This window comes from Capricornis sumatraensis, chromosome 8 (genome assembly GCF_032405125.1).
Source record: "Capricornis sumatraensis isolate serow.1 chromosome 8, serow.2, whole genome shotgun sequence".
In the NCBI taxonomy this organism is placed as follows: Eukaryota; Metazoa; Chordata; class Mammalia; order Artiodactyla; family Bovidae; genus Capricornis; species Capricornis sumatraensis.
This window is the reverse complement of record NC_091076.1, coordinates 103,068,764-103,088,787: the sequence shown is the minus strand read 5'-3', so window position 1 is coordinate 103,088,787 and position 20,024 is coordinate 103,068,764. Positions and strand designations below refer to the sequence as shown.

At 49.3% G+C, this 20,024-nt stretch overlaps 1 protein-coding gene across 1 annotated transcript in view; it reads right to left on the bottom strand.

Moving 5' to 3' along the window:
- CYTH1 (cytohesin 1) overlaps positions 1-9,195 on the bottom strand; it is a 75,337-nt gene extending 66,142 nt beyond the window's left edge. Inside the window, exon 1 of the mRNA XM_068976261.1 lies at positions 9,102-9,195. Within this exon, the coding sequence (XP_068832362.1) occupies positions 9,102-9,123 (22 nt within the window). The 5' untranslated portion in view covers positions 9,124-9,195. The remainder of the gene's footprint in view (positions 1-9,101) is intronic.
- Between the last annotated feature and the right edge of the window lie 10,829 nt (positions 9,196-20,024).

The following is a 20,024-nucleotide window of genomic DNA, read 5'->3' as shown; positions in this document are numbered from 1 at the left end:
ATCATGGAATTGGAACTCCTAATTCCACGAGAAAGTTTAGAAAAGGTATGTAAAAGTAAAGACAGGGGTGTGAAATAATAGGAAATAAAAATATGCAGGCTATTTGGAGCAACATGGATGGGCCCAGAGACTAAAATACTAAGTGAAGTCAGTTAGACAAAGACAAGTATCATAATTATCACTTATATGTGGAACTTATAAAGTAATACAAGTAAACTTATGTACAAAACAGAAATTCTCACAGAAAACAAACATATGGTTACCAAAGGGGAAGGGGACGCAGGGATAAATCAGGCATTTGGGATTAATATATACACACTCAGTTCAGTTCAGTCGCTCAGTCGTGTCTGACTCTTTGCAACCCCATGAATCGCAGCACACCAGGCCTCTGTGTCCATCACCAAATCCCGCAGTTCACTCAGACTCACATCCATAGAGTCCGTGATGCCATCCAGCCATCTCATCCTCTGTCGTCCCCTTCTCCTCCTGCCCACAATCCCTCCCAGCATCAGAGTCTTTTCCAGTGAGTCAACTCTGCATGAGGTGGCCAAAGTACTGGAGTTTCAGCTTTAGCATCATTCCTTCCAAAGAAATCCCAGGGCTGATCTACTGTATATAAAACAGACGACCAATAAGGACCTACTGTGCAGCACAGGGAACTAAATTCAATATCTTATAATAATCTATAATGGAAAAGAAGATGAAAACGAACATACATACAAATTTATGCATAACTTACCTGAGGTGCTGGAGAAGACTCTTAAGGGTCCCTTGGACTGTAAGGAGATCAAGCCAGTCAATCCTAAAGGAAATCAACCCTGCATATTCATTGGAAGGACTGATGCGGAAGCTGAAACTCCAATACTCTGGCCACCTGATGCAAAGAGCTGACTCACTGGAAAAGACCTTGATGCTGGGAAAGACCAAGGACAGGAGGAGAAGGGGGCGACATAGGATGAGGTGTTTGGATGGTATCACCAACTCAATCCACATGAGTCTGAGTAAACTCTGGGAGATAGGGAAGGACAGGGAAGCCTGGCATGCTGCAGTCCATGGGGTTGCAAAGAGGTAAACACGTCTTAGCGACTGAACAACAACAATAACCGAAATTACTTTGCTGTATACTGAAACTAACACATTGTAAATCAACTATACTTCAATTAAAAAAAAAAAAAAAAAAGAACGAGCAGGCTGTGCAGCAGAAGTGGTGAGCACAGGGGCTCTGAAGTTTGAGAAACCTGCTTCCAATACCAGTTGTACAGCTCATCAGTCAGGTCACCTATTATAAATAAATCTCTCAACCTCTATCTCCTCACCTGTTAAGTGGGTGCGGCCACTGTACCTCCCACCCAGAATTACTGTGAGGATTAAGGAAGAACATATGAAAAATGTTCAGCAGTGAACTCAGCGCACAGCACACAGTTACCTGCCGGAGGTACAGGGGTAACACCTGGTCTGTGATGCTCCCACCTCATTTGATCCCAAGGTTAGGTGTTTGACTGAAAAGTATCTCTCACTCAAAACACACTGAAGATTGGAGCCCTCAGGCTGGTACAGCATTTATTATGCCTCCATCAGAGCATCTGTCATATATTCATATATTCTGAGTGAAATTTTTCAACTCAGCAACTATCCTGCACTTTGAGTTTGTTGAAAACAGGGCCCATCGTTTAAAATTCTTCATAGCCTTGGCATCAAGCAAATGCATAACACAAAGAAGATAATAAAAAATGGGATGGATAGATGGATGGATGGATGGTTGGAAAACTAGAAGGCAAGAAAGACAAAGGAATCAAACATTTTTTTCAAGCCTCAGTAACTGAAGTGATAAGAAAATGGGGATAAAAATAGAAAAAAAAGAAAAAGAGTCTGGAGGAGAGAGTAAGACAAGAGAGAGGCAGAAGGCTGCATTCCGATGCTGAATTCGAGATGATAGGATACCCACAGGGAAACACTGAGTAGGCGGCCGGAAATGCAAAAATACAGCTAAAAATCAAAACATTCTCAATTTCAATTACTAGGGCTGTTGGAAACAGTATTTCAGGGAAGCAGAGATCATAACAGAAAGTAATTTAAGCTAAAAAGGTTGCAAAAACACATGCAGTCCTGCAGCTGCTGTGTATAAAAGCCTCAACAGACAAAATGAAATATGAGTCCCATCCTACATGGCGTTCAAAGCACACAGTCTATGAATACCTTAATCCAAGGCTGGTTCAGAGCAGTCTTCAAAAAAGTCTGCAAACAGTCTTAAGTCTCCCAAAATTAAAAACAAGTCTCTCCATTCTGCACTGCCTTCTAGCTGGCCCCACCTCTAGTTTCCTATAAAGAGCCATCTATACACATAACACAACTGCACAGGCCTGTCTCCTTTCCGGGCCACTTTCTCTGTCCAGCCCTTCAACGGGGACATGTCCAAGACGATGTTCCTGGACCGCTTCTCAGCATGCCACATGACCCCCTCCCTGCTTCCACTCCCAGAGTGCCGGCTCCGAATCCAGCTGTCTAAAGGGACCAGCGGACGGTCTGTGCAGACCTCAGGACTCCACTCCGTGTGTCCTCACCTGAGCTCGTGTTCAGCTCCACACACTCAGTCTACACATGCTGTACGCAACTGCTCTCCCCAGACTCATTCAGCTTCCTTACCTTCCTTCGACGCTCTGTCTCTCCCAAACTCTGGCAACCACATCCTATTGATTTCAGGTCCACACTCAGTCTTGCGGTTATTAGCCCCTTCCCCCCACCCCTACTGCCTTAACTCAGGCCCCATCCTCTCCCCTACCTGGATACCAGCAACAGCTCCCAGAAGGACTCCAGCTGCACCGCACCACAGGGGATCTCTCTGAAATGCAAAATAATCACCTGGACACAGCCCAGCCTGACCCCCTCTACCAATGATCCCTGTGGCACAGAGAGGAAAGTCCTGGGTTCTACCCAGGAGCCCATCCAAACACACAGAGCCACCAGCAGCTCCCCAAAGGGGCTGGATTCTCCAGCCACGCTGGTTCATTCTTGGTCTGAAATGCATGTCTTTGCCATATTTGCCTAGTTGGCACCAACTCATCTTTCAAAGTCCAGCCCAAATATCAGCTCCTGCACGAACTGTCTTCTGCCCCGTCCAGTTCGACCACAGCTCCAAGCAGAACTTCTCTCCTCTCTGCGCCTACGTTTTCCTGCACATTTGCCACACCCACTCTGACACTCCCCTTCACAGCCTCCTTCTACATCTGTCTCTTCCTGCTGGGCTCCAAGCATCTGTGACAGCAAGGGCTGTACGATGTGGTCGTGAGTGCCTGCTGACTGAGTTAGCCTTTACAAATTGCTCACAGGGCCCAAACCAGCTTCAGGACTACTGGAGGGGGAGGTTTCTCTAATAGCATTAAACCTATTCCATCATTCACACCCAACTTTAATAATTACAATGTAGACTGCAACAATGTCAGATTAAGGCATGTTTTTGAAAGAGCTTTTTTTCTTTTTGGTCTTGCAGCTTGCAGAAGCTTAGTTTCCCAACTAGGGATGGAACCTGGGCCCTGGACAGTGAGAGCTCGGAACCATCAGGGAATTCCCACTGAATCCTTCCTGAAGACTTTAAAATAGAGAGAGAGAGGTGGAAGACACGGAAAGCATCTGGCTAAGGAAGGGAACATCCTGACCCCTGCTAAAGGAGCCAGGCCTCACAGGAAGCAGCTCTCAACCATCTCACCACCACAGCAGCAGAAAGACACAGGCTCGCGCCATCATGGATAATGAAGAGTAGCAAAAATCCCCTACAGCCTTCACCCTATATTACGTGTTTGGTTTTTTGTTTTTTTTTTTGGTCCATGCAAAGAGAGAAGCAAAACAACATCACCAGCACTTTCAGAGGATGTGGGATTCAATTCTTAAAACATTTCTAAATAATTTTCCACCTCCTCCAGGCCTCTTATTGCAACTGAAACTGAGCAACAATAATTAGACAGTTGAGAGGCTGTGTGGCAATGGAGCAGATGGACAGGTTCGGGCAAAGTGCTTTTCTTTCGGAGCCCCTGGCCCACGACTTAGTCTTGGAGGGTGAACAGGAAAAGGGCGGAGAGGAGACTCTACCGGCAACACGGTTCCATCCTCTGCCTCACCATCTCTCATAAACATCTCCACTCTCCTCCCCCACCAGGTGACCCACATGTTTGCTCTCACCCTTGGAATGAGAAGGCGTCCTCCTTCTAGTTCTTTCTGGACAACTACCTAATTCTGAAGGCATGAAATACACAAGAAAAAACTCTGTTTGGCAAAATGGCTTTTGACTAACACAGGACTCTCAGAAAGGGGCAAGTATCTGTCCTAAGATCCCACAGCCTGAACTATTTATCATTGTCACCCAAACCAATAAAAACTACAGAACTCACAATTTTCTCCCCTAAAGGAAACATTCTGTATTTGTTCAGAAGACAATATATGGGTTAAGAGATCCTCAATTTTTAAGAGAAAAACAAAGGAAAGGTAAATGAGCGACTGCTACAAATGATCAAAATCCAACCCAAACCCCAAATTCAAGCATATATTTTCCCCATGCTTAAAACATCAGAGTGAGAAAAACATAAATCTGTTGATTTAATAGAGGCCTTAAAGAAAAGTGAAATTGAGGTCGCTCAGTCGTGTCCGACTCTTAGCGACCCCATGGACTGCAGCCATAGGATTTTCCAGGCAAGAGTACTGGAGTGGGGTGCCACTGCCTTCTCCGAAAGAAGGAGTTAATCTCAGTTAAATCGATGAACCATTATCTTACATGAACAGCCATAATACAGGTCACAATACACAAACAGACAAAAGAAATTTTTTAACCTAGCTAGTAATCAACAGATATGATGAGGAACCATTTTGTAATCATTAAATTAGTTTTCTTTAAAAAAGCTTTCATATGCTAATCCTCACCAGCGGCACACTGGTAGTGATACTGGAACACATACCCCCATATATCGTTAAGAACAGGGTAGCTTGATACAGCCTTTTGAAAAAGCAAATTGACACCACCCATCAAGAATTCCCAAAATGTTTATATCCTCTGACATGTTAATGTCACCCCTGGAAATCTACCTTATAGACCACAAAATGTGTAATTATGGTAACCTTGTGTTCCAGATTTTCTAAGAAAGCCCTGACTTTATGTAATTGTATCCTTTTCAATAAACGCAAATCAAGAAAATTGGTTTGGCATAGGGTCAAGCACATTCATAAAAGTGTTCTAGTTTCTGTTTGGGATTGGGGGGAAGAGAAAAATTCAAGTTCAGCAAATGTTAACTTTTGCCACATAGAAACTGGCTCAATCTATTACTCCTTCCAGAGTCACTGAGCTGCTTCCACTGGGTACCAGGCCCCACGCTTGTTCTTAAGGCACAAAGACCAAACAGCAAATCTCTCCTGGACGCAATAGGCTCCCACGCACAATCCTGCAGCAGCACTCATGCATGCCACTGCCTATGCATACCACTGCCCACACCGCACTTTTATCATCTGAGGATGCCAGGTATGCCTGGTTAAGATCAACATCTCCACTCTGTCAAGAGAGGCTTATTTCTTAAAGGCTTCTTCTCCCTCATGCAGCAGAAAAGGGATAAGCCGAAGCTAATAAAAGCTGAGAGGAGTAAGGTCTGTATTTGAGAAGTAAAGGTCTTGAACAGCACCATGGGTTCAGGGATCTTAAAAACCTATGCTCAGAAATCCGATTATTTCGTCAGAGTCGTGATATAGAATCATCACCACTAACATTTCCGATGTTACTACTGGATGGACCCTGCCCATCTCTACCTCAAGACCTTTCGTAAGAGAGAGGCAGGCAAACCTCTGGAGCAGCAATTCCCAGAGTCAGAGCCGTTCGAGAACTGGATTAAAGCAAAAGACTCTCCAAAAATGCACGTTCACAAACTCTCACATACAATCTCAGAGGGGCCTGAAAGCCCATTAAGAAGCAGACTGCGTGTTAAAAATGTCTGCTTGAATTCAGAAGTCACAAAGAGGAATACAGTCACTGAGTCCTTTCGTGGGCAGGGAACGCTATGAAGGTAAAAATACCTCTTCCTTTTGCAAGTGAGAACTGTGACATCCAGGAAGTACAGTCATCTAATAAGAATGTAAAATGACCCCCCAAAAATCCCAACTATTTCAGGGTTTAGAAAGAAGGTGGGGGGGGCGGGGATAAAGACCAGCCAGCCACAAGCATTAGGAACATCTTTCTTAAAGTGTCAATTAAGCTTTTAGAAAACCACTAATTCCACATTTTTCTTAAAAGAAAAAAAAATGCTTTAAATTGACTTTTGTTTAACCTCCCCCCCACTTCACACAGGTGTTCACAGTATGGCTTATCACACCACATGTGTAGTTTGAACCATGCTGTACGGATCTAGTGCATTACAACTAGACCAAATAAACAACTCAGGATCACAGGGAGTGTACAAGAGGAAGGGCTGCTGAACTCAGTGGTGTGGTTTCTGGGTCAGCACAGAACATCAAAGAGTATGCAGTTAGGAAAAGCCTTCTGGTGAGTTTTCAAAATTCTCTTTCGTTGAACAGAGAAACTCTACGACACATTCTCTTTATTTAGCTTATTATAAATGAGTTATGTTTCAAAGGTTTTATCTAGCAAGGTGATAGCATGGAAATCATAAACCCTGTCCCCAAAGATACAATGTTAAAAAATCATGGTAGTGACCTAGGCTGACTCATGAACCACCAATGGAGGTTCTGAGGGAACCCCTGGACCTGGCATTCTATGCGCTGTTTGAGTCCACAGCACCCACTTTCGTTTCAAAGGTGGAATCTGAATAGTTGTCTTATCTTTTGAGGTAAATTCTCTGTAAAACCTAGGAGAGAAATGGAAAGTTCTGGAGACTGAGGCAAACCTTAAAAAGAACTAGGAACCTTTTTCTTGTTATGATCATCTTGAACCATTAGGTACTTTTTGTGTGGTAAACCCAAAGAGTGGGGGAAATCTTTAAATCAACCTTTCTGCTTCCTTCAATATACGAAGAATATGTTTTTTTAAATTGTATAAATAGAAAGAAAAGAATAACTTCTTCCTCATCTTTATGTGTGGTCAGCAGAATAATGGGCCCCAGAGATAGCCCTGTCCCAATCTCAGAACCTGGAAACACGCCGCCCCTACGTGGCAAAAAGGGGGTTACCATTGGAGAACTAAGGCTGCTGATCCTTATCCTTATTCAGGTGGGTCCAATGGCATCACAGAGCCCTAACTAGAAGAGGCAGAAGTCAGACAGAACTGAGAAGATGCTACCTGCTGACTTTGAAGTGGAAGGCAGCCAGCAGCCAAGGAACGTGGGCAGTCTCTAGAAGCTGAAAGAGGCAAGGAAACAGATGTTCCTGTTAGGACCTCCAGAAAGGAACACAGCCCAGTAAACACCTTGATTTTAGCTTAGTGAGACCAAATTTGGACTTCTGACCTCCACAACTGTAAGATAATAAGTTTATGTTGTTTGTGCCAATCTGTTACAGCCGCCACAGGAAACAAATACACCCTGCTTCCATTCACCCTTTCTGAGCACGAATTCATGCCATGCCTGGTGGCAAAGCAGTCATTGTGTTCAAAGCAACCAGACCAACAGCTTCCTGCCTCAAGCGGTGGGTAAGACCACCAGGAGAGGGCATGAAGAAAGCCTGGATTAAACAGCAAGAGATGCTACAGGAGCACGCAAAGCTGGAGAAGGCTTCTCCTGGGTGGGCAGAAACAGACACCTAAGTGGGGCTGAAAAGTCCTTTGGGATCAATCGTGGGTGTTTTCTTTTTTTTCAATCACAGAGGAAAAGCACACACTGCTTTTACTTGGAAGGTAACCAGGCGACATCTGATGGACACCAATCCCACGTGCTCTGGCCTTTCCCCTGTCTGCCACTGTGGGTCATAAACCCACCTATTGCGGTCAGCGGTTCCTCAATGACTTACTCGTAAACAAACAGAAAAGTAACAAGGTGCTTCACCTTTCACATTTTAACATACCCCACAACAAAGCTTGCTCCCTCAGAGCTTAAGAAACAAACGTCGCCTATGTCACTTAGTCAAGAAAGCGGATTCGCTTCCACTAAGCCACACAAGCATTTCAAACTGCTGTCTGTACTCTGCTTACCAAACCACAAAACTTCACCACTTGTTCTATCTGCCATTCTTTCATCTCTTGGGAATAAAACGTTAAATAAATTAACGAAAGCATTCCACATAGCCTTCTGCCAGCCTGGCAATCTGAAGCCATTTGACAGACGAATGCCCTGCGGATGGCCAACAGTTCCCAGGTGAGGTCAGCAGAAAGAGGCTTTGGAAACGGGTAGTTTTGTCAAGCGTTCGCTGTCGGTGTGGCGTGAGGGCTGTGCCGCGTCTCTGGGCACAGATGAGAAGGCAAAGTTGGGTTTCTCGGCGCCCCTCGGGCTCGCCCCGCAGGCGCTGGGGGAACAGCAGCCCCGTTTCCGCGGAGAGGCGGTCAGCCTCGGACCCTGGGGTGGCCGGCGGCAGGAGATCCCGGCCCCGACGGCACCGTCAGGTGGCAGCCTGTCCACCTGGGGTTCGCTGCCTGTGTTTTCTCATTTTTGTTTCTGAACAAAGACATGGACCAGGGTACATAACTTGCCAGCACCGAAGGGGCCGGAAACTACGGAGAACGGCCGGGGGAACTTGAGCGTTAGCGGGGGAGGCTGGGCCTGCGCGGGACAGCGGCCCGAGACCCCCGCCCGAGACCCGGACCCCGAGACCCTCCTCTCCTCGCGAACCCCGCCCTAGACCCCGGCCTCGAGACAGACCCTCACCCTGGAGGACTTCCGCCCCGGAGACTCAGGCCCCGAGACCCCGGTCCTACGACTGCGGCGCCAGAGACTCGAGCCCGGCGACCCCCAGCGCCGGCCCCCGAGACCCGTGCACCCCGACGTCGGCCCCTCATCACCCCTCAGCCTTTAACACTCGGGGCCCCCGGTGCCCCCTGCCCTGAGGAGGCCCCCGCCCCGCCCGGCTCGCGCCCGGCACCACAGTCCTCGGGAAACGTGAGTCGCCTGAGGCGCGGCCAAGGCGCCGGGCCGGTGAAGGGAGGAAGGGAGGGGGCGTCCGCCGGCCGGACCGAGGGCCGTACTGACCGTAGCTGTCGTCTTCGTCCATGGTGCCGGCGCCAGGCTCCGCGCCTGGGCTCGCCGCTCGCCCCAGGTCCCGCAGCTCCCGGCCCCGTTCGCCCGGCGAGTCTCAGAGCCCCGCCCCCGGCCCCAAGCCCGCCGCCCGCCGCCCGCCCCTCGTCTCCCGCGGGGCGCCCCGCCCGCCGCCTGCGCGCGCGCGCACACACACACACAGAGCCCAGCACGCGGCCGCCTCCCGACCCGCGCCTGCGCACGCGCGCCCGCCCAGACCCCGCCCCCGGGCCTGCGGCCCCGCCCCCGTCGCCCGCGCGCGCACCCCTGGGGCCGCGTCCTCTACCCGGCCCAGGACTGCGTACGCGCGCCCGCCGAGGCCCCGCCCCTCTGGCTGGCCCCGGGCGCCGAGGCCCCGCCTCTGACCACGCCCCAACCCGAGGCCCCGCCTCGGCCGCCTCCGGGGGCCCAGCAGGTTTCGGATTTCCTAAGGGTGGCGCAGGCCTGGGAAACAGACCAGAGCCCAGCCGCCCACAAAGGTACCAAGGTCGTGTCCGGCCACTCAAGGGCAGGGTGGTCCTCGCTGACGTTAGTTTCACAGGTCCGGCTAGTCCTTGGCCGAATACCAGAATATTTTGAGTTCATTATTTCTGCAGTCTGAACCTTAGCACCGTGAATGTCATGAGTTCATTGCCTTTATATACTTCCTTTTCTTTGTCCTCTGAATGTACCCCGATCAAATTTCAAAGAGAGGCACCTCAGCCTCACAGCATGTCAGGATTTTGGTGACCTTGATTCCTGCGACTCTTGGATTCATACGTTTCTAGGCTGTGCCTTACATGTTTTATTTGCCTGCACTGGGCTGACCGACCAATCCCCACCCACTGGTTAGACTGAGCTGCCCTTTGAGGAGCCTGGGCAGTAGTTCTGCACCTGGAGGTGGGGACATCACCAATTTTTAATTTAGAAAAATAAACAAAAATGCTGCTTTTTTAGTTGTTCCTGGATGGATATGCTCTTTCTTGGTTTGGTGCTACACATAAAAATTATAAGTGTGTCATTTGGAAGGATCACACAGGGATGGTCCAGGACCCTCCTGGGGGGCATGACCCTGGACCCCCTAGCACAATGTGCTGTACTGGGGGTGCTGCGGGAGAAGAGCTCAGCCCAAGGTCCTGGCAATGCCCCTGAAATGTCAGGGAATATCTCCATCAGGGGGAGTTGTGACCTTCCTCAGCAGTCTGTTTCCTTACAGACCGTTCCAAAACATGCCTCCCGGTAGACAACAAAGGAAAGTCCCTTTCCTCTCATGGAAAAGGAGTAAATGAATGAGGAAACTCTAGGTTTTCTTTCCACATCTGCTTCCTATTAGCTCTGTGATCTGGGCAAATACCTCAGCCCCCTGGACCTGTCTCACACCCGTGAAATGAAGCATCTGCCTATAAAATCCAGGCTCCTGCCCAGTACTGATCTGTGATCTGTTGCTGTCTTCTGCTTGACTTCAGCACAGCTGACAATGTTTTTGTTTGATGAGATGGATTCCAACATTATCAGTCTAAGGGATCCCAATCTTCACATTCCATCAGGGCGCAGCTCTGGCCCACCCTTCTGGTGGCTAGGAAAACTGTGCATTCACAAACAAAAATATCCCTGTTACTCCCTGAGCTGTCTGACCCAGGCTTTGATGGTGAAGCTTGATGTCTCCTGTATGTCCAAGAAGATGGGCTTTATTTCCTTAGGCAAGTGTTTCTTTCCAATAGCTCCGGAAATCAGACACTTCCCTCACAGAGATTATCTTACCCATAGAAGCTTGATTCTGGTGGACCTAGGAGTTTAATCTTCATTGATTTTACATAACTCTTGCTCGATGACCAAAACTTGGGCAGAAAAGCAACTGAGGCCACAGGTTAATTCTCCCTGTGATCTGAACTCCCAAACCTTTGGATGGGAAGGGCATGAATGCTAATCACTTCGCTTAGCCTGGTTTTTGACTGTAAACAAATTCCCTTAACTTACATTGTTTCATTACAACAGTGTTTTCCAGTGGCAGGTCCTGACTCTGAATGGTTGAAAAACCAATCTCCATTGAAGGAAGAGAAGATAGAATAAAAGAGAATCAGCATCCACCTCATACCATAAGGATAATGTTTGGTTTGGTTGTAAATGAATGCACTGGGTAGGGACGTAAAATGTACTTGACAACATATGCATGCTCAGTCGTGTCCAACTCTTTGTAGCTCCGTGGACTGTAGCCACCAGGCTCCTTTGTCCGTGGAATTTTCCAGGCAAGAATACTGGAGCAGGTTGCCATTTCCTATTCCAGAGGATTTTCCCTGATCCAGCAATGGAACCCATGTCTCTTGCATCTCTCGCATTGATAGACAGATTCTTTACCACTGGCGTCACCTGGGAATCCCTACTTGACCACTGGTGACTGTCAAAGACCCTCTGTTAGCTCATGTTCCTCGCTCAGGGGCTGCGGGTGTCGGGGAGCGGGGCGGGGGTGCGTTGTTGAGCTGTTATCTCCATACTGCGGATTTGGGAACTGAGGCCCACAGAGGTCACAGTATAAAACAGGAGCCAGCAGGTCAGCTTCTCTTACTACTTGTGACCTCAGCTCCTGGGGGCCTCAGAGGGAGACCTCAGAGGGAGAGTCTCAAAGGGAGGACAGAGCAGAGGAGCCGAGAGAGCCCAGCGTCTGGAATCCACTGGTCTGCTGCTTCCCCTGACCCCCTCCCCGCCCACATCAAGAACGTTGAAAATGGGCAGGGGCTCCCTGCAGGCCTGTCACTGTGGTCTGTTCTCTTTAGTGGGTTGATCAGCCTGACAACTTTTTTTTAAGTTGATGCCTCCCTTCCGAAGTCCTTGCCTTACATAATAATCTCAAAAATTAGAATAATGAGGGACTTTGTTGGCAGTCCAGTGGTTAGGACTCCAGACTTCTACTGCAGGGGGTAAGGGTTCGATCCCTGGCTAGGGAACTAAAATCCCATATGCTGTGCTGCACAGCCAAAAAAATAGAATGATGAAGGAAGGCTTTTGAGCAGAGGAAACCCAAAATATATCTATTTTTTATCCCATGCTTAAACTGTGATGCTTTGAACTTTTTTAGAAACAGTGTTCAAAAAGGGACAGGTTACTAGATACCGGTACTTTCATGCAAGGGAGCACCCACAGTCTTCTAAAAGACTGAAGCTGATTTCTGCGTTTACCAAAGTGAGCCCGTTTCCAAGCTGTGTGAAGTGGGAAAAGCTAGGACAGAACATGGGTGCATAATGTATTTCTATTCCTAGCAAAAATGCATCTACATGTGATGTACATTTACACTGTACACTCAGCCATTCCACATATATTCAGGACAGGGAGACAATGCTGTGACAGGCACTGTTCAACAAAGGACACAGCAACAAAGGGAACAGCTGTAAAGCCATGTCTTCTCAGGGCTCCCAAACTAGTGGACAAGCACAGACCATAGCTAAGAGGGCACACGGGGTACTGGGGGCCACTCTGCCTCTCGGAGGAAAGTCAGTTGCCAGGGAAACAGGAGTGGGAGACTCTTCGTTACATACACAATTCTTAGGGGTTGAATTGTGAGCTCACGAAGGTATGTTAAAGTCCTAACCTCCAGCGCCTGTCAACTGTGATCTTATTTGGAAATAAGATCTTTGCAAATGTAACCAGGTTAAGATGAGATCATAAGGGTGGCCCAGATCCAATGACTGGTGTCCCTCTAAGAAGGGGAGATTAGGACACAGACACACACAGAAAAGGCCATGTGAAGATGGAGAGGCCATTTGAGAGGCCAACAACGCCTGGCTCACCAGAAGCTGGAAGAGGCAAAGAAGGGTTCGTTAGAGAAAGTGTGGTCCTGCCAACACTGATTTCAGACTTCCAGCCTCCAGACTGTGGGAGAATGAATTTCTGTTGTTTTAAGCCCCCCAGTCTGTGGGACTTGGTTGCAATGGCCCTGGGAAACACACAGCTTTTAAATGATGTACCATATACATGTATTACCTGTTTTTATTTATTTTTTATATTTTTTATTGAAGCAGAGTTGATTTACGATGTTGTATTAGTTTTGGGTATACAGCAAAGTGATTCCATTTTATATACATATATATATTCCTTTTCATATTTTTTACCATCATGGGTTATTACAGGATATTGAATATAGTTCCCTGTGCTACACAGTAGGGTCTTGTTGTTTATCTATTTTATATATAGTAGCTAGTATCTATTCATTCCAAACTTTTAATTTATTCCTCACCCACTCCCTTTTCCCTTTCTTAACCGTAAGTTTGTTCTGTATGTCTGTGAGTCTGTTTCTGATTTGTAAATGAGTTTATTTTTGTCATATTTTAAATTCCACATGTAAGTGATATCATATGATATTATTACTTTCTTTAAATAAAACTTTTAGAGTGGACTTAAATATAAGGTATGATGGCAAGGGATTTTACTATGACCCTTCTGTTCTTCCTCATGCCCATTTTTTTTTTAATCTGGTTCCTTTTTCTAAAACAAATGATTCTATTTGTTCTCTCTCTCTCTTCTCCCATCAAGGTGAATAAGGCAGAGCTGTCTTGATGGCTCAGTGGTAAAGAATCCACTTTGCAATGCAGGAGACACAGGTTCAATCCCTGATCCGGGAAGATCCTGCATGCCAAAGGGCAACTAAGCCCGTGTGCCACAACTATTGAGCTCTAGAGCTGAGGAACCGCAGCTACTGAAGCCTGCATGCCCTACAGAAGCCTGTGCTCCTCAGCAAGACAAGCCTCCGCACTGAGAAGCCTGTGTACCACAACTAGACAGCAGCCCTCACTCACTGCAACTAAAGGAACGCCCGCACAGCAACAAAAACCCAGCGCAGCCAAAAGTTAAAAAAAAAAAAGGATGAGGTGGCGGGGCCCCCGCCGGTGGTACAAGCTGAAGGTTCTCATGAAAAAAGGGAGGACGGTGTCGCCTCCCTCCATGAACACTGACATCCGTTCCACGTGCCAAAAGAACAACTCCTGCCATCACCACCCACCACCATGGGGTCAAGGAACATGGTCTGCTGAGGCCAACAGACCCACAGACCCAACAGAACCACATCCTAAGCCCTCCCCTCTGTACAGAACCATAATCGGCTGCCTAATGAGCCACAGCTCAGAGCTCTGCCAAGGCCAGGGCCGGGGTTTGACAGACAGCTACCTCCAATAACACCTGCTTCACAGATGATGAATGCACTCAGCTGGGGCTGCCAGCGATCACCCACCAACCACCCTGTGAACCCTTCCTTCTACCGGAGACCAGGGTGGGAAGCCTGACTGAGGCTGGCCAGAGGCCCTGCTAGAAGCCAGCCTCAGACCCCTTCCCACCCAGGTTTAGACAGAGGTGTCCTTTGTAATACAAGGCAGGGCATGGACACCCTGGCCTAGGGAGAACCCTTGCCAGCCTAGCCAGCCTCCCCCAACCCCCTAAGCCTGTACTCAAGAGGGAGGTGGGGCTGGGGAAGGAAGTGTGGTTACAGAGACGAGGAACTAAACCGCTCACATGGGCCGAGGCTGGGGCATTGTCTTGCTTTGAAAACCCCCAGATTTTATTTTGCTAAAGCTTGCAATTTCTTCTGTGTGTGAATGGCACTTGGAAATCTGTTTGTAATGGATCTTGATTGTATCCAGCTGTCACCAACTGTTCCCTTGCCGCCCAAAAGACAGCTGGCCATGTGCCACACAGTCCAGGCTCTCACTTCAAATAGAGGAGCTAATGCTCTGGTTCCCGCCAGACCTGCCAAAATGTTTTCACTTGTAGAAAAAAAAAACAGAAGTGGGGGATGGGGGGCAGGGGCTCAGAGACGGCAGCGTCAGGAGGACTGGGCAAGGCCTCTGGGCCAAGGATATCGACGGAGGCAGGCTGGCTCCATTCTGAGCCGTGAATAGGGGCTTCCCTAGTAGTTGTTGGTAAAGAATCTGCCTGCAATGCAGGAGACCCCGGTTCAATTCCTGAGTCAAGATGATCCGCTGGAGAAGGGATTGGCTACCCACTCCAGTATTCTTGAGCTTCCCTGATGGCTCAGCTGGTAAAAAATCCCCCTGCAATGCAGGAGACCTGGGTTCGACCCCTGGGTTGGGAAGATCCCCTGGAGAAGGGAAAGGCTACCCACTCCAGTATTCTGGCCTGGAGAATTCCATGGACTGTATAGTCTATGGGATTGCAAAGACACAACTGAGCAACTTTTACTTTCAACCAGGGCACAGTCATCAACAACGCTCCTGTCTGACTCACCCCTTCCACCAAGACTTCTTGTAGAGGGGGGCCTGGAAAATGAGACCCAATAGAATCAATGCCCACTGGTCTCTGCCAAGGGAAAGCATCTCACCAAGGCCATGCAAAGCAGAAAACAGAGTTAATACACATAAGAAGGGAGAATAAAGTGCATGTAACATGGATCATTTCTAATACTGTAATAGCAAAAAACCACATAGAGGTGCATGTTAGCAGTCCCCACTGTTAGCACAGGATAAAGACTGACACGTCCTTTCAACAACACAGTGTGACAGGTGCTGGGAAAACCTGAGGACAGGAGTCACTGGATTAGGGCTTCTTGTCTTCAAGGACGGTCCTGGGGGCCAGGAAGGCGGACCAGAAAGCCGATCTCCTTCTCTAGAGGTTGGAGAACTGGTTAGGAGGCGATTCGAATCCAAGAGAAATATAGCCGTGACTCAAGCTGAGAGCCAGGCAGTGGGGACAGGAAAGAGGACTTTTCCAGACAGCCAGGTGGAAAGATCAGAATTCCATCACTGACGCGTGGGAGTCACGTGAAGACGGTGCTGAGCCTAGCAGGCACGTTTCTGGCTTTGGCATCTGGGTGGATGGGGGCCCCCCAGCCTCGGGGGGATCACAGGAGTTGGACACAAGTAGGAGGAGGGCAGACAGCTATGAACTCTGTCTGGGCCACGAATTTGCCAGTAGGATATCCATGAGCATCCTCTGGATACATCGATTAGACAATGGGGTATATTGATTGGAGTGGATTGATCCTGGCTCCATCTAAGTATCCAGGGCTCACCAGATCCAATAGGTTTAACATTTAAGGGACAGAAAAAGAAGAGCTCTTCGGGGAGAGCGGGATGAACAGTGTCAAATCCTGAAAAGAAGTCGTGGGAAACGCTCATCAAATTTGGGAAATGGATCACTTGAATGGAGCGACGCGGGCAGAAGGCAGGCTAAGAGGAGAATGAGGCAGAAGGCAAATCAAAGCTAAGTTGAGGGAGAGGGTGGCTGGGAGGGGACATGGAAACAAGGGGGCTTTTTTAGGATGGTAGACATTTGAACATGTTCATGAGAGAAGAAAGGGGGAAGAGCAAGACATAAGACACAGGTAGGAGGTGAGGTCCCCAAGGGGTGGAAGAGATTGGTCTGGAGAGCACACTGAGGTCCCCACAGAGGGTCCTACTGACCATTCCATGTAAGAACTGTTAGATCAGAACTGTGAGTGTGGTCCCCACCCAGCAGTGGGGTCAGCAACCCTAGGGGCTTCCCTGGTGGCTCAGATGGTAAAGAATCTGCCTGTTGATGCAGGAGACCTGAGTTTGATCCCTGGGTTGGGAAGATCTGGAGAAGGGAATGGCAACCCACTCCAGTATTCTTGCCAGGAAAATCCCATGGACGGAGGAGCCTGATGGACTGGGAGTCAGATACAACTGAGAGACTAACACTTTCACTCTTCAGGAACATGTTAGAATTGCAAATTATCAGACCTCAGCCCAGACCTGCTGAACCAGAATGTCAGGGGCTGAGGCCCAGCAACCTGTGTTCTCACGACCCCCTGGTGATGCTGACCCTCAAACCTGGGACTAGCACAGCAGCTCTCAACACTGGCTGCCCAGTAGGATCACTGAGGAAGGGTTCAAACGCCAATGCCCGAGCCTCACCCTCAAGAGTCTCGTTTCTGGCAAATTCATTGTCAATTAAATTAGTATTAAATAACTCTCCCAGGTGATTTTGCTGCTCCGTGAGTGTTGGAACCACTATGTTAGAAGGGGAATAGATCACAAGGGGAGGGAAAGCAGCTGGTTTCAGTTTTGGGTTCCTCGTGTTTCGCTGTTTTACTTTGGAGTGGGATGAAAGTCATTTGCAAGAGTAAGGGGCACACAGGCAGTTGAGAGGGCACAAACATGCAGTAACTGCAGAAGGGATGGGAGAGTGGGGCCATCTGAACACAGAGCCTAACAGAGTGTGGCCACCAGCTTCTGCAGCCGGATAGTCCTCCCCAGCAGAACCAGTTGGTCCTGAAGGAGTGAGGAAGGAAGGAGCAGGACGCAGCTGGGACTGGACCGAGCAGGGTGTGTGCAGCAGGGGCCCCTCCAGGCCTGTGCGTGCCTGCTAAGTTGCTTCAGTCATGTCCATCTCTTTGCGACCCTGTGGACTATAGCCTGCCAGGCTACTCTGTCCATGGGATTCTCCAGGCAGGAATACTGGAGTGAGTTGCCATGCCCTCCTCCAGGGGATCTTCCCAACCCAGGGATCAAACACATGTGATTGTGGGTTCAAGGGAAGGAGCCGGTGCAGGTGACTAGCCACAAGGTCCTGAAGGCCAAGAAGGAATCACGTTGCTGAGCTCCCACCAGGTGTCACGTGACACATCCTCAGGCTGCCCCCCGCCCCCCACCCGCCGGTGCGGGGAGAGGATTCCCAGAACCTTGTTTCTCCCAGAATCTAGTTTCACCCAGGTCCCGTCTACACCGACGCTGTCCATGCTACCAAGACTGGGCAGGATTCACACCCTGGCCTTCCCCACTCCATCACACTGGGCAGCCTTTCACTGCTCACTCATGACTCCCGAGGTTAGGCCGAGCTTCTAACGGATGCTCACCTAGTTCCCCAGGTGTTCAGATAACTGCGCTTTTTTCTTAATCGGGAGACTCCAAGCTCCATGGTCACGTCCTTCTCATACCTGTGTTCTCCCCATTTCCCGTTCTGATAGCATGTTGACACTGCAGGCTTCTCTGTATCACGGCCCCGGAACCTGTCACCCACCTGCCTCTCTGGTACAATGGTGCCCTACCACTCAACTTCCCAAGCCAGTGGTCTTCCCCCGGCCCTGAACTTTCCACCACATTTGTCACCTCTGCTCTCGATTCCAAGTACCCAGGTGGCCCCTCCTGTCTAGTTACTGCCATGTCATAGTTCTAGACAGGAGCACTTCTTGGCCGGCCGGTTGGACTGATCATCCTCGCCCATCTTCTCCACCCCCACCCCCTGGCCCGCACACACACTGTCGTCTGCCTCGGGTGTGTAAGGAGTGAATCAGACCTTGTATTCTCTTGCTGAAAATACCACACGCACTCACCAGAGCCTGAGAGGCACACTAAGGCTGGAGGGACAAAGTTCCTGCTGAAGTTATCAAATGAGAAATACCCTGGGCTTTCGCTTTGTCACCTGACCATGTCAGTCAAGGGAGCCCGGCTGGCCGGAGCCTGCTCACCAGCCGATGTCTGTTCACAGCGTCCCTTCGTTTGAGGCCACATCTGGTAGAGCTGGGCCGCCTCCTGGTTCCCACTGGAGTCGGCAGCTCTGAGTTTGAGACCACAGGCTGACAGGGGAAACTAGGCTGTGTTTGTCTTCCACACACCCAGAGCCACAATATGGATAGAGCTATGGTTTTGCTTGTATGACCCCTGTGCCCAGATTTGTGGTGGATCAACTCCAGCCGCTGACCAGCCTGCGATGTACAGCCTTTGGACAAAAGCTCAGCTGGTCGGACAGGCCTGTGAGCTGTAATCTGTCACCCCAGACTCTTTGCCCACCTGCCGAGCACCCCCTCTGGTTTGGGTCTAGTTGATGCCTCGCTTCACCTCTTGCTGTCATCCTGAGCCATCTGGCCATACCCCCACGGTGACCAGGGTTGAGTCCTGTGTCTGAGGGCATCCCTGAAGGAAGGGGTGAGGAGCTGTGGGGCTTGGCTACCAAAACCCACCCACCGGAACTGCCCCTGCCCCGGACTGTCACCCACTCACTGGCGCTGCCCTTGCCACCGGTAACCTCCCAATCACAGGGGGCTCTACAGGGTCCCGGGCCTCTCTGGGCCACGCCCCAACTTCTAGGACATGTTTAATCAGCCAGACATGATCTTCCTGCTCTTGTTAGGCTCAGCCTGACCAGACCAGCAAAGTCCACGTGGGCCACTGAATTCCAGTGCATGCAGGAACCAAGCCTTCCTTAAAACGGTCTCCAACACGTGGCTGAGGCAGCAGCTGGGCACATCCACTAAGGCCAAGACTGAACGTGACCTGACTACATCATGGTACCCGGGCCAGGCTGGGAGCGGGGGCTGTGTCCCCAAACTGGAGGCCTGCGCTGCCCTTGACAGCTGTCAGAAAAACTCAGTTTGGTAAAACCTATGATGTCTCCCTCATCTTTACCTGCAGAAATCCAAATATTTGGTTGCAAAAATTTTCAAACAACAGACCTCAGTGGAATGATACTGTTTCCATTTTCAATCTGATGCTCATTGAAAATCAACCACAAAGCTCAGGGAGCCACTTCAAAGGATTCTTGCCTTCTTAAATTCGGCTAAGTGTATGTAGGACATTAAGACATTTAGATAAACCTCTTTATTCCTAATTAAATAGGAATGTGCTCTAAGCTTTCGTGCACAGACTGCCCAAAGTGCCTGGCTCCCACTCATAGACGGGTGACAGAAAGCACCCAAGGCTGACCTCACATATGAACGGGGCCAGCAGGCTGAAGTACGGGGTGGGGGAAAACCTTTTAAAAGCCAAAGGGAAAAGACACAGGCAGGTCTCACAAAAACTCGTTATTTTATTGCACTGAGATCTTGGTAACATCTGTGGCCCTCTCGGTTCCTGGCTATGAGCTGCGGGCTCACCACACACATAGGGCCTTGGTGTAACCAGGGCCCCCAGCAGAGAGGCAGGGAGCGAGAGGACCGGG